General features: G+C 41.5%; 1 protein-coding gene across 2 annotated transcripts; it reads right to left on the bottom strand.

The window, feature by feature from the left end:
• Positions 1–2,622: 2,622 nt before the first annotated feature.
• On the bottom strand, positions 2,623–8,979 carry LOC135544529 (phospholipid phosphatase 1-like). 2 transcript variants are annotated; one of them, XM_064972207.1, is made up of 7 exons: positions 8,858–8,979; positions 8,513–8,682; positions 5,270–5,421; positions 4,834–5,117; positions 4,613–4,670; positions 4,302–4,478; positions 2,623–3,467 (listed from the first exon to the last, which is right to left on the bottom strand). In XM_064972207.1, the coding sequence occupies exons 1-7, from the start codon at positions 8,923–8,925 to the stop codon at positions 3,345–3,347; spliced, it is 1,032 nt and encodes a 343-aa protein (XP_064828279.1). In that variant the 5' UTR covers positions 8,926–8,979; the 3' UTR covers positions 2,623–3,344. The 2 variants fall into 2 exon arrangements, with proteins under 2 accessions (XP_064828279.1, XP_064828289.1); XM_064972217.1 differs by having other exon boundaries at positions 8,513–8,979.
• Between the last annotated feature and the right edge of the window lie 4,764 nt (positions 8,980–13,743).

Raw genomic sequence — 13,743 nt, 5'->3', positions numbered from 1 at the left:
GTGTTTAGCAGCCGTCCGTTTATGGTGTTCAAAACCACATTTGTCCTCTGCACATTTCATGCGTACTTGCTCAACCATTACAACTGGTTCATCTAGTAGAGCGGAATAGTAGTGTTGTATTTTTTTATCCTAAAGATCTTTCTCTGGTATCAGCAGACCCTTTATTAAATCAAATAAACAATACCAGCTTGTATAGTCACTTAGTTTATCAATTCAAAAGTCACATGAACAAATGTATTTCACATGAACTTATGGTGAACATTACATTTCCTTCTATTCAATAGATTTTTAAGTAGTATCTTACCCTTTGTAGTCTCATGAGAACTTTGAAACAGAGAAATTAAAGGACCAATCTGCAGAGCGGCAATCCCATGACTGTTTTGGTAAAAAGCTGATCAGGAGAAATGTTACCACTCAAATTCATAGAAAGCTATGGATACTGGAAGGACTGACCATCCATGATATTAAAATTATAGTTTTAAACATGGTTTTAGGCTGTATAGTGTTTAAATGTAGGGTGCTTACAAACATTGGAGTAAAACAACTTAATATTTTAGGTTCTGATGGGGAACGACAGTTAAACCTAGCTCATGAGGCTTTTATAAGTTATATTCTTCAAGAATAAATGGGTATATATTAATTTATAAGTACAAAAATGATTGAAACAACTGGAGATTGCTCCTTTCCTTTGAATATGATGAATATAATCTCATGTACTTTGTACATGACACAAGTCATTTTTCCAACTATTGTTTACAGATGGATTATTTCACTTATAATTCACTGTATCACAATTCCAGTGGATTAGAAGTTTACATACACTAAGTTGACTGCCTTTAAACAGCTTGGAAAATTCCAGAAAATGGTGTCATGGCTTTAGAAGCTTCTGATAGGCTAATTGACACAATTTGAGTCAATTGGAGGTGTACCTGTAGATGTATTTCAAGGCCTACCTCTTTGCTTGACATCATGGGAACATCAAAAGAAATCAGCCAAGACCTCAGAAAAGAAATTGTAGACCTCCACAAGTCTGATTCATACTCCGATTTCCAATCGCCTGAAGGTACCACGTTCATCTGTACAAATAATAGTACGCAAGTATAAACACCATGGGACCACGCAGCCGTCATACCGTTTAGGAAGGAGACTGTCTCCTAGAGATGAACGTACTTTGGTGCGAAAAGTGAAAATAATCCCAGAACAACAGCAAAGGACCTTGTGAAGATGCTGGAGGAAACAGGTACAAAAGTATCTATATCCACAGTAAAACGAGTACAAAATCAACATAACCTGAAAGGCCGCTCAGCAAGGAAGATGCCACTCCTCCAAAACCACCATAAAAAAAAGCCAGACTACGGTTTGCAACTGCACATGGGGACAAAGATTGTACTTTTTGGAGAAATGTTCTCTGGTCTGATGAAACAAAAATATAACTTTTTGGCCATAATGACCATCGTTATGATTGGAGGGAAAAGGGGGAGGCTTGCAAGCCTGAGAACACCATCCCAACCGTGAAGCACAGGGGTGGCAGCATCATGTTGTGGGGGTGCTTTGCTTGAAGTTAAAGCTTGGTCGCAAATGGGTCTTCCAAATGGACAATGACCCCAAGTATACTTCCAAAGTTGTGGCAAAATGGCTTAAGTCAAGGTATTGGAGTGGCCATCACCCTGGCCCTGACCTCAATCCTATGGACAATTTGTGGGCAGAACTGAAAAGCGCGTGCGAGCAAAGAGGCCTACAAACCTGACTCAGTTACACCAGCTCTGTCAGGAGGAATGGGCCAAAATTCACCCAACTTATTGTGGGAAGCTTGTGGAAGGCTACCCGAAACGTTTGACCCAAGTTAAACAATTTAATGGCAATGCTACCAAATACTAATTGAGTGCATGTAAACTTCTGACCCACGGGGAATGTGATGAAAGAAATAAAAGCTGAAATAAATCACTGTCTACTATTATTCTGACATTTCACATTCTTAAAATTCCTAACTGACCTAAAACAGGGATTTTTTACTCGGATTAAATGTCAGGGATTGTGAAAAACTGAGTTGAAATGTATTTGGCTAAGGTGTATGTAAACTTCTGACTTCAACTGTAGTATAACTGAAAGTACCTCACTGTTGGTGCAGTTGCTGGCCAGCAACTAAGCACTGACAGCAGTTGGTAGTGTAATGACTATGGTGCATTTTACATAAGAATGTGTTTAATTTGAAGATGATTTAATTACCATTTGCATGTCCATAATGTCTATGGGTGTGGCTGAAAGTTGAGGACACACCCACAACAGCTGAGTGTGAGACAGAACACAAATATGTAGTTCCAGACTTGTGAGTACACCTCTATATTTTCGTCTGATGTCTGTACTTTGGCTCTTGAGGAACATTAGGAAAGGAATATGGTCCGTGTGTTTTGACCCCACCCTGCCTTACCTCCTGGGCATCTGGGCCCCACCTTACTCTTAATTCAAAAAGAGATCCTTTACGTCAATGGGACATCCATTGATGACATCCATTTACATCAATGTGACAGTTATGGTTTTGGACTTTCTGTATGGGTAGTTCCTCACGATCTCACTAAACAACGCACACACTTCTACAGTTCACAAAATGTGTCTCAGACACAGTTGTACCAAAGTAACAAAATGGAATTCCATCTTTATTTGTGTCACATAGCTAGCATTTTGTTTTCCGAAAAATTCAAAACACCGTTTTTACAACAGTACATTTGCATACAAATGTCAAAAAGTTAATTTGTGTATTTGTCGCCATGATTTCAACACTTGGACACATGTGTAAGGAGTTTCCAGGGAGCTTTGAGCAAGTGTCAGCAACAATCTGGCGAAGGCAGTATTAAAAAAGATATATACAGTACATAGCACATCATTGCAGAGCTCAGTAAGTCTCCTGACTTTCATTTATGCTTTGGGACAGTCGTGGTATTTCATTCCCAGGTGTAAGACTTATTATTGGCCAGGCTACACACATGGACACTCATTACTCACTGTAACAAACTTGAATATCATTCATTTCAAACACAATCCTCAAACCAATGCAATCCCAACTGTTCCAACAAGAGCAGACCTCGCACCGCAATTGCACACAAAGACCAGGAATGGAACACAAGGACCGTTAGCTCAACACACATAGGCAAGATCATTGGCTCTGAGAGGACTTAACATCTGTCTACAGGGCTCAGGCAACATGATATTTCCACGACAGTCAATGCCAATGACCTGAAATGCATGGAAATAAATAACCATAGTCCTCTGAAGCGGATGGCAAGTAGTTGTAGCTAGCTTAACATGCTACTTGTCCTCAATGCATTGTCCATGTTGTAGTCAGAGCTTCATTCTGTGCTTCCGTAGTGGATCCCATTTGCAGGGTTGTCCTGTAGACTGGGGTGGGACGTCTCCTCTTGTATCTCTACTGGATCAACAGGCGTCTTGAAGAAATCGGACACACAGAACACCTATGTTGGGAGAGGAGAGGACAGCATTTCTTATACAATGGAGACGGAAACCGAGGAAACTACTTGCAGTGATACAGTATAAACATGAATGATGTTGTCTCTAAAGGAATGGTACTACATGGTTTGTTCATATATAATTCCATGCAGAAACATAAGGTGCCCACTATTATGCATTTAACTAGCTACCTGTGTCAATGTGAATAATGAACTACAACAAGTGTCTATCAACTTACTTTACGTGTTTACCCTAATACAATTCAGTGGCACACCTAAAATGTTCCTATTAATGTATTTAGTGGTAATCACTGCCATCTCCTCTGACCCATACTGCAGATCATCTATTTTCTGTGACAAACATTTTTTATAGATTAAATAGCGAATATGCGCCAGAAAATTGTAAAATAGTTCTTCAGATTTGAATGGTTTGGGCTACAGACAAGCGTTTCTTTGCACGGTAAAGGTGCAGTCACAGACTCCATGCCATGCTCTGTTTGTTTCTATGGCAGTATAGCTAAGCCCAGAGCCATATATTAAGAAATAAATGATTCTGGCTAAGCCTATTCAGACTTGCCTGGGCTAATGTTTTTCACAGACAAAGTCAAATGATACAAATGTAACACCAGCCGGAGCGCACTGGACTTGAAACAACGATACAGACGTAACCATGTGCCATTTAATGTATTGTCTGACAGGCAGTAGTGCTCCCAAATCAAAATTCCATGTGCATTCCACAGGTCACATTTATAAGTGAGTGTTAAAAAGTATTTGAGGCACACATGAGAGTCCCTCAAGGCAAACTGGTTGGGAACCGTTGGCCTATAGCTAGCTACCCACCGTGAGTATTGCAACTATCGCCCCCAGCAGGAGGCCAGTAAGTACGTCATTCCAGTGGTGTTTGTAGTCTGAGACGCGTGACAGCCCCACGTAGATGGATGTTGCGATCAGGAAGAACTGGATGGTGGGTCTGAGGAGCCTGGCCCACTCTGTCTGCAGTCTGGCCTGGATGTACAGCTAAAAGAGAGAGGGAAGAAGGACACCATCAACATCATGAAAGGGAGCTATTGCTTGTGGACAGAGAAAGAACTGAACTGTTGCAGCATCACTGTATGTAACAATGAGCACAGTATGCCCACTGCTATACTTACTGCTAGGAACAGCATACAGTACATAGAGAAGGATGAGTGACCAGAAAAAAAGGAAAGTCTGGAAAACAGAAGACAAAAAAAAAAGATTAGGGGAAACTGGGTTTACAGCCTCGCAAACATCTTTCGAGCTTACATTTGCCAGTAGAGTTCAAAGTTTTTCAGTCTCGATTTTGCAGCAATATCATCTCTTGGGATGTAACCCTAGGAAACCTCTACTGTACCTGGCCTCATCCACCATGTTTTTGTCCCCGGTACAGGTGAAGTTCTCGATGTAGCCTCCAGCAATGCAGTTGATACGGTCCCACATAGGCTTACACACAGCCAGGAAGTGGGGACGCAGACGACCAATCGAGTACTTGGCAATGTCCGTCAGTGATTGGCTCGCAGCAGCCCCGAACAGGAAGCTGCCCACTGCTTTGTAGATGCGCGCCACGTACTTAGCCCCCAAGGATGATTTGGTCTTTATATGAGTCATATAGACGCCAAGGCACTCACCACTGACTACCTGTGAAAGCAAGAGAAGTCATCTTTAACTGAGGTGAATCGAATAGATTGACATATTGTCTCAAATTATTGTACTTTTACCATAAACACTTAAAACACATACCTGATATGTTGAAGAGAACATCTGAGAACAGAGCGAAGGTAATGACTTACCACAATCAGTGTGAAAGGGATCATGACTCCCCCCAGTAACTGGTAGGATATGGTGTCCTCTTTCAGGGGGTATCTGATGGACTCATCATTACAGAAGAAACCCCTGTTGAAGGGATTGTGCTGAGGGGTGAGGATCACAAAGGGAAGCCCAACTGGAGAGAGAGACAGACGAAGATAGAGATAATCAGAAATAGTCTCCTTAGCTCAAACTAGCCTTTGTAAACATACTTTTAAGTTTCTGCTGTAATTCTTTAAAGTGCACTGTTGACCAAACCGTCACACGAAAAAGGAACTTGGTAGGCAAAACCTGATGAAAATCAATATGCAAATAAGGAGGCGTGCTTGTTCATGCTTTCACTTGATTTGATGATACCATTCTCTCCTGCTCTGACCTCCCTCTCACCTTACCAAATAGGCCACTCATTACCAAGCTAACAAATAAATATAAAAGTCAATTCAATAAAGGAGGGACCCAACACTCTTAAATAATAGAGTCTAGAAAGTAAGTGGACAGCATATCAACCCCCATAAGTGAACAAAAACAATAGGAAAATCAAAGAACACCTGTTTCTAAAATGAATGAGCCTTACTACTCTGAAACAGACTGGCAAACCAGGCTAGATAGTCGATGAGTCAGCGCAGGATGTTTCAGTTAAGGTTAGCTGACCTAACTAACGATAACATGATTTGATGGAGATGCTGGTGTAAAATATGTCACGTTGCTTGCTTAGTGAGTACCACTTCCTCCTGATTCAGCTCACACCGAGGATGGAACCCAGTAGCTCTACCTTGCTAGCACATGTGACCGCGTTCCTGAAGCGTCTTACCAGTCGGTGGCTGGCGAAAAGCGGGGGGACACTTCAAGCTGAGGAGTAAGTTTCACACATCTCCATGTGCTACACTGGCATGGATGTCTAAATGCTTCTGACACTCAGCCAGACTCACTCAGGCACACAGTCCAAATCACCTGTAACAGAGTGGATTACTCTCTTACGCTACACTGCTCTCATCTGATTTCTCACACTCCACAACATGTTCACAATTAGGCCTTCACCAAACGAAATATGGAAAACACAGGTCTAACTATACAATAGGATACCAATGAAGAATTCCATGCCCTGCTATCTCGTTCAGTCTCCCGAGGTAAGCCATCTCTCTTGCATCTTTATTTGTACCTAGCAGAAGGCTACATATACTACGACCCACTATTCCCAATTCACAGTGTCAGTCTTCATCAGCTTCAAAGTTCAACCAAGTTTGTTGTAATTTCGAACTAGGGTTGTTGCTTCTTAAAATACCCTTCTATTCAATCCACTTACTCTCTTCACAGCTGAAGTAACTTCATTTGCTATTTGAATCACTCAGGTTACACGACCAGACTTGCTCTATCTTGATTCTGGCCAGTAAAGCACATTCAACCCCTGTCGGCAGATTCCAGACTAAATTAGTTAACTACACTCTTAGAAAAAAAGGTGCCCTCTAGAACCTTAAAGGGTTCTTTGGCTGTCCCCATACTAGAACCCTTTTGTCATCCATGTAGAACTATTTTCTACAGTGGGTTCTACATGTAACCTAAAAGGGTTCTTCCTAAAAACCAAAAAGGTTTCTATCTGGAACTAAAAATGGTAATCTTATGGTGAAATCTGAAGAACCCTTGTGGAACAGGTGTAGTGTAGTGTAGCAGTCACAGGTCTTTGATTAGAGCCTGTCCTGTTGGGGAGTATGGACACAATGTGCCATCCTTCGTTGAACATTCTGACTGCTTCTAATTGGTCACAAAAGGTGGGGAATATTCAGATATTTCTTTAAAGTGCTACACTAGACACTTACTCCAAGTTGCACTTAGGCACAGATTTAGGATCACATGGTTAACGTCACTAAGTACCATATCTTGACAAGACTTGTCGGAGTTATCTGACTAAGTAGGGGTGAGACAACACGAAGGTGCTAGACAACCTTGCTTTTTAAAATGAGGAAACCTGAGGGCCAACATTATTTTTATGATGTTTGAAGATGGTTGGCTTGGGTCTTGTTTTTCTCACAGAGTTCCAGTTTTGACTCCATCTCTGCTCGACTGTAGCCTGCCTGTGGCATAAACAAACTATTTTTTCTCATAATAGTAGCGTTGTACTGTCTTTTATCACACGAAATCACAAAATCCTGCACCATCTTTAGTTACACTAAAATTTGTGGCAAAAAACAACCCAAAACTCAAAAACCCGGTGCTATGGTGTGATGACCCTTTTACAAACAAGAATCAGACACAAATCCCTATATTAGAGTAAGTCTATTAAGACCCAGACCCAGATCCAGACCACATTTAGATAAAGACCACGAGATCAAGAGTCCATCTCCGCAGTCGAGGGATATGAAATGTACCCCAATTTGAGAATTAGTCACATACACTTTAGAAAACACACTAAGGATAATGGCATAATCATGTTGTGGTCAATATGTAATAACTGAACCCCATTGAACCCATGATCTCCCCCTCTGACTGTTGTTTAATATGCAACCAGAAGGCTACACTCAAATCAACAAATATACCTTGTGGGCCTGAATGATCGAATACAATATAGGCTATAGGTTATAAGATAAGTTATAGCTAAAACTAGAACACAATGTTATTACCTGGTCAAGACATGGTTAGGAAAAACTCGTGGTCCTAGTTCTTATAATATACATCCATACTGTGTGTTGTATGCTATTATAAACCGGATGGTTAGAGCCCTGAATGCTGACTAGCTGAAAGCCTTGGTAAAACAAAAAAGTCATTTTTACTGCCTGTTCTATTTACGTTGGTAACCAGTTTATAATAGCAATAAGGCACTTCGATTGGTTTGCGGTATATTGCCAATATACCACGGCTAAGGGCTGTATCCAGGCATTCAGCGTTGCGTCGTGCTTAAGAACAGCCCTTAGCCGTACTATATACTATATTGGCCATACCCCCCCCCCTATTGCTTAATTATAACAGTGTTATTGATCACAACATCTCTAGTATTGGGTGAGGAGTGGAATATAACACCCATTCATTCCGAGACTTAGACACTTACTGTTAGATAGAAGTAACCCATGCACCTATAGTCATAATGTAGCCTAGCTACAATAGTCGTAAGAAAGAGATACCTCCAACATAACTGGTGTTTAGGCTATAGTAGACTAGTGCAGAATAACTTCTCATAGAAGAGGAACTCTATAAGGCTTAACACTGCCAAAAACATGGTTACGTCGGTTACATACCGAGGATAAGGCAGGTTACGTCGAGAAGGACGAGAGGGATTCTACCAGTCTCAAACATCTTGTGTCTCTGGACTTCTGTCTTTGACAAAGCCGTAGACTCCGGAGCGTCCGGCGTCTGTCTGCTTTTTTTCGGCGAGATGTGAGACAGCCTATCCGTGGAACATGCCTCGCTATTTGTTCAAAACAATAAAAAAATATATAAAAAAGAATATCGATATTGTAGGGCTTACTAAACCTAACCAAAAACATGTAAAACAAAATGCTATTTTTTTTTATCAAGGTGGGCTACTGTCTAATAAACAAACCAGCCCTATTCCTAAAACCACTACGTTTTCCTTTCATTACCCTTTAGAATCCGTACAACCCAACTTCATAATATAACGGATTCTTAAACAAGAAAAAAATACGCTCATAATCTCCTGGTCCTTCCAGTAAAATACACCGGTAATAAAACAGGAAGGCCTCTGGCTGTGATTATGATAGGGAGGTGGGATCAGGTGAAGAGCCTATCGCGTGCTTGCTAGGAAATACGACAGCCGTCGCCCGATGTTTGACTCGCTCCACCCCTCCCTCGAGCTATGCAAAATTGAGGTTACATCACTGCAGGAAACTCCACTTCTTGATTATGGGAAAAGTGTTCAATGTAACAAAAACCAACTATTATCAATTAATTTACTATGATTATATTGACCCTTAGAAGGATGATGGAAATAAAGGTGACAATAGAGATGAAACAATCTATCTATAGCCTGTGTGGCAAGTATACATTTTTATAGAGGTTCTACCAAGCCAAAGTGTTCTATCCTGTGTCGAAACATGTCTGACCATGGATTACTGGCAGTGGTGAGTACACACCAGTTATGTCTGTGTATCCTGCAAAAACAACACAAGAAACAACACACACTCACACACTGACACACACAGGAAGAGACAGAGAGAAGTGGTTGTGAAATATTGACTCTCCCAATTTATTAATGCAAGACCAGAAACACCACAAATACTGACGTACCTGCCCAAATCATATAAAAGGCTAGGATGGTGCATGCAATCAGCATTCTTTTAACTACAGCATTCTTTTAACTACTTGATCTATCCAAGTTATGGGCTCCAGGTCGGCTGGTTGGTTGGGTCCCAGCCAGTTCCTCTTGATTTGTGGGTAAAGCTTGGGTTGTGGCTACAAACATGGTTTTATCTATTAGATGGGTAACACAGAATGTTTGGGAACACACTGTGCTTATGTATCTAAATGTGGTCATTTATTTGCCAGGATATTTTATTCAGTGTCCACCAGTTTTAAGAAGAGGGAAGTACCGTAGGCCTAAATATGCTTAGACAGTCTGTTTCTCTAAATTCATATTTCAATTCACATAACTAAAAACTTTAAAGCATTATGATCTTGTATTACATATTCAGACACAGTTATAAAGCAAAAAATATTAATTTCATTGAGTTGAAAGTCCATAGCAGGCATAATCTGAAGCTGACAGTCTCAATACAACACAGACAGTAAAATATTATTCTGACCTCCCTGCTTTCAGACTCAGTACAGGAAGGAAGGTGGCAATAGAGGACATACAATGAGTTAGTATGCCTACATAACATCACCATTTAGAAAAAATGCAATCAAGTTTCTGTCATGTCATGACAAAGTTCATGTCTCATCCCTATACCCTCCCTCGTCAGGCCCTGTGTTAAGTCTGTAGAAGGAGAAAGACATTGTTCTCTCAACAAAACCCAGAGGATGTCTCTCCTCTCCAGGTGTTTTGATTTCATTACCCTAACCACTGGTCCAGGGTCAGATATTGTGTAACCCCCTAATGGTTAAGTTTAGGATAAGCGGTAGGGTAGTCTGATCTTAGATATGTGGTTACGGGGCAGTTTCTAGTTTTTACCTCTTCAGATGCTCCTGGATCTCCTGTGTGAAGAACAGCTCCCCAGGTGCCTGTGAGAGACCTCACTCATGGCCTTGGTCTGCATACACATCTCATACTTGTCTGGCGGCAGCTCGTCTGCACACTGCTTCTCATACCACAGGTGGAAGAGGCCTCGGGAGGGAGAGTGAATCACCATCAGCTTGCAGTGCAGGTACTTTCTGTACTTTCTGTACAGGTGAACATCCTCCAAACCTCAGCCTTTGGTGTTCCGGTCAAACCCACCTGTGCAGATCACAGATTCAAATTGGCTAAATAAATCAATCAGTCAGTCAGTCAATGAAAAAACCTACTGTTATATTACCTATGTTGATGAAATCAGACCTATACTTTCCAAACCCAAGATCTCTCCAGAATCCAGCGTCCTTCTTTATCACCTGTTGCAGAAAGACACAATGTATAAGTATCATATAAAGAACCCAATGTAATGTATTATGCCTTTTTGGCTGCATTTACACAGGTATCCTGTGTGAACACAGCTTTTGAAGGGATTTCCACACCCAGATGTCATAAGGAGACTGACCAGTTGTTGTTGAAAAGAAGAGAGGGGCTGTGATTATTGTAGATAAGAGATGGATTGTACTGGCTGAAGAACAATGGGTGGAACACTATCACCTAAAGTTAGAAAAACAAAGTTAGGGACTGCATCAGTGTTGTGGCATTACTACAGGCTGTGTCATTACCGGCCGTGACCGGGAGTCCTATAGGGCGGTGCACAATTGGCCCAGCGTTGTCTGGGTCAGGGGAGGGTTTAGCCGGGGGGCTTTACTTGGCTCATCGAGCGGGCACCTGCAGGCTGACTTTGGGCGTCAGTTGAATGGTGTTTCCTCCTCCTTGATGCAGCTGGCTTCCAGGTTAAGTGAGCGGGTGTTAAGAAACACGGTTTGGCAGGTAATATTTCGGAGTATGCATGAGTCGACCTTCTCCTCTCCCCAACCCCTTGGGGAGTTGCAGCAATGAGACAAGATCGGAATCCATTAGAACTTCCATTGACAGAAATACTGACAGACAGATTGATAGATCGTTACACTTTTGGAAAAAAAGGTGCTATCTAGAATCTCAACAGGTTTTTTGGCTGTCCCCACAGGAGAACCCTTCGAATAACTCTTTTTGGTTCCAGGTAGAATCCTTTTGGGTTTCATGTAGAACCCTTTCCACAGAGGGTTCTACCTGGAAGCAAAAAAGGCATCTACCTGGAAACAAAAAGGGTTCTCCAATGGGGATAACTGAAGAACCCTTTTGGAACCCGGGAACTGGGTCTCCCTGGTGGGAGGGGAGTGAGTGAGAGAGTTCTGCTGAGGTCATCTAAATCAAGGATGGGACTCTTTTTTTTTTCAATTTTCGCCTAAAATTGCATCCCCAAATCTAAGTGCCTGAAGCTCAGGACCTGAAGCAAGGATATACATATTCTTGATACCATTTGAAAGGACACTTTGAAGTTTGTGGAATGAATGTAGGATAATATAACACATTAGATCTGGTAAAAGATAATAAAAAAATTGTATTTTTTTTGTACCATCATCTTTGAAATGCAAGAGAAAGGCCATAATGTATTATTCCAGCCCAGGCGCAATTTAGATTTTGGCCACTAAACGGCAGCAGTGTATGTGCAAAGTTTTAGACTGATCCAATGAACCATTGCATATATGTTAAAAAATATCGTATCAAGACTGCCCAAATGTGCTGCCCATATCAGATATGTCTATGTCATGGGAAATGTTCTTGTTACTTACAACCTCAGGCTAAACACATTAGCCTATGTTAGCTCAACTGTCCCACTGTCCCACAGGGGGGGGGGGGGGTGGAGAGGTCATCTACCCTTGAGTCAAAGCCAAACACAGTTGTGAACAGGAACAGGGTTTACTCATTTGATTGTTTAAAAAGAAAATTTTTACATTTGTAAAAAGGAAAAAAAAAATCATCTGTCCTTGGTTGCAACACTCCCTACCGAGATCTAAACTGCCTCTGGTAGCAACGTCAGCACAATAACTGTTCGTCTGGAGCTTCACAAAATGGGTTTCCATGGCCGAGCAGCTGCACACAAGCCTAAGGTCACCATGCGCAATGCCAAGCATCGGGTGGAGTGGTGTAAAGCTCGCCTCCATTGAACCCAGGAGCAGTTAGAACTCGTTCCCTTGAGCGATGAATCACGCTTCACCATCTGGCAGTCCGGCGAATCTGGGTTTGGCGGATGCCAGGAAAATGCTACCTGCTCCAATGCATAGTGCCAACTGTAAAGTTTGGTGAATGAGGAATAATGGTCTGGGGCTGTTTTTCATGGTTTAGGCTAGGCCCCTTAGTTCCAGTGAAGTGAAATGTTAAAGCTACAGCATACAATTACATTCCAGACAATTCTGTGCTTGCAACTTTGTAGTGGCAGTTTGGGGAACGCCCTTTCCTATTTTGGCATGACAATTCCCCCGTACACAAAGCGAGGTCCATACAGAAAGGGTTTGTGGAGATTGGTGTAGAACTTGACTGGTCTGCACAGAGCCCTGATCTCAACCCTATCAAACATCTTTGGGATGTGTTGAAACGCCGACTGCGAGCCAGGCCTCATTGCCCAACATCAGTGCCCGACCATTTGCGCTGCATGAGGGAAGTGGTGGTCACACCAGATATTGTCTGGTTTTCTGATCTACACCCCTAACTTGTTTTAAGGTATCTGTGACCAACAGATGCATATCTGTATTCCCAGTCATGTGAAATCCATAGATTAGTGCCCGAATGAATTTATTAATGACTGATTTCCTTATATGAACTGTAAATCTGAACATGTTGCATGTTGGGTTTATATTTTTTGTTCAGTATATTTACATTATTACAGTATTCAGAAAATAAGATGATTATGTTCACAGGATCCAGCTCTATGGTGGAATGTTTGTGTGTGGGTACATGTGTGGGTGTGTGTGCATGTGTGTGTGGGTGTGTTTTGTTTGTCAACATTGACTCACAGCACACTTAGCCCTTTATAGGCCAGATAGAAGCTGAACACATGAAAGATCAAATCAAATCAAATGTTATTTGTCACATGCGCTGAATACAACAGGTGTAGTAGACCTTACAGTGAAATGCTTACTTACAGGCCCTTAAGCAACAATGTGGTTTTAAGAAATATAATTGTTAAGTAAAAAAAATAGATAAGTAAAAAAGAACAAATAGCAAATAATTAACGAACAGCAGTAAAATAACAATAGTGAGACTATATACAGGGGGTACCGGTACAGAGTCAATGTGCAGGGGCACAGGTTTGTCGAGGTAGTTGAGGTAATATGTACATGTAGTTAGAGTTAAAGTGAC

The sequence above is a fragment of the Oncorhynchus masou genome, chromosome 1, assembly GCF_036934945.1.
Source record: "Oncorhynchus masou masou isolate Uvic2021 chromosome 1, UVic_Omas_1.1, whole genome shotgun sequence".
In the NCBI taxonomy this organism is placed as follows: Eukaryota; Metazoa; Chordata; class Actinopteri; order Salmoniformes; family Salmonidae; genus Oncorhynchus; species Oncorhynchus masou.
The sequence above is the reverse complement of the archived record's forward strand: the minus strand, read 5'-3'. Positions and strand labels throughout refer to the sequence as shown.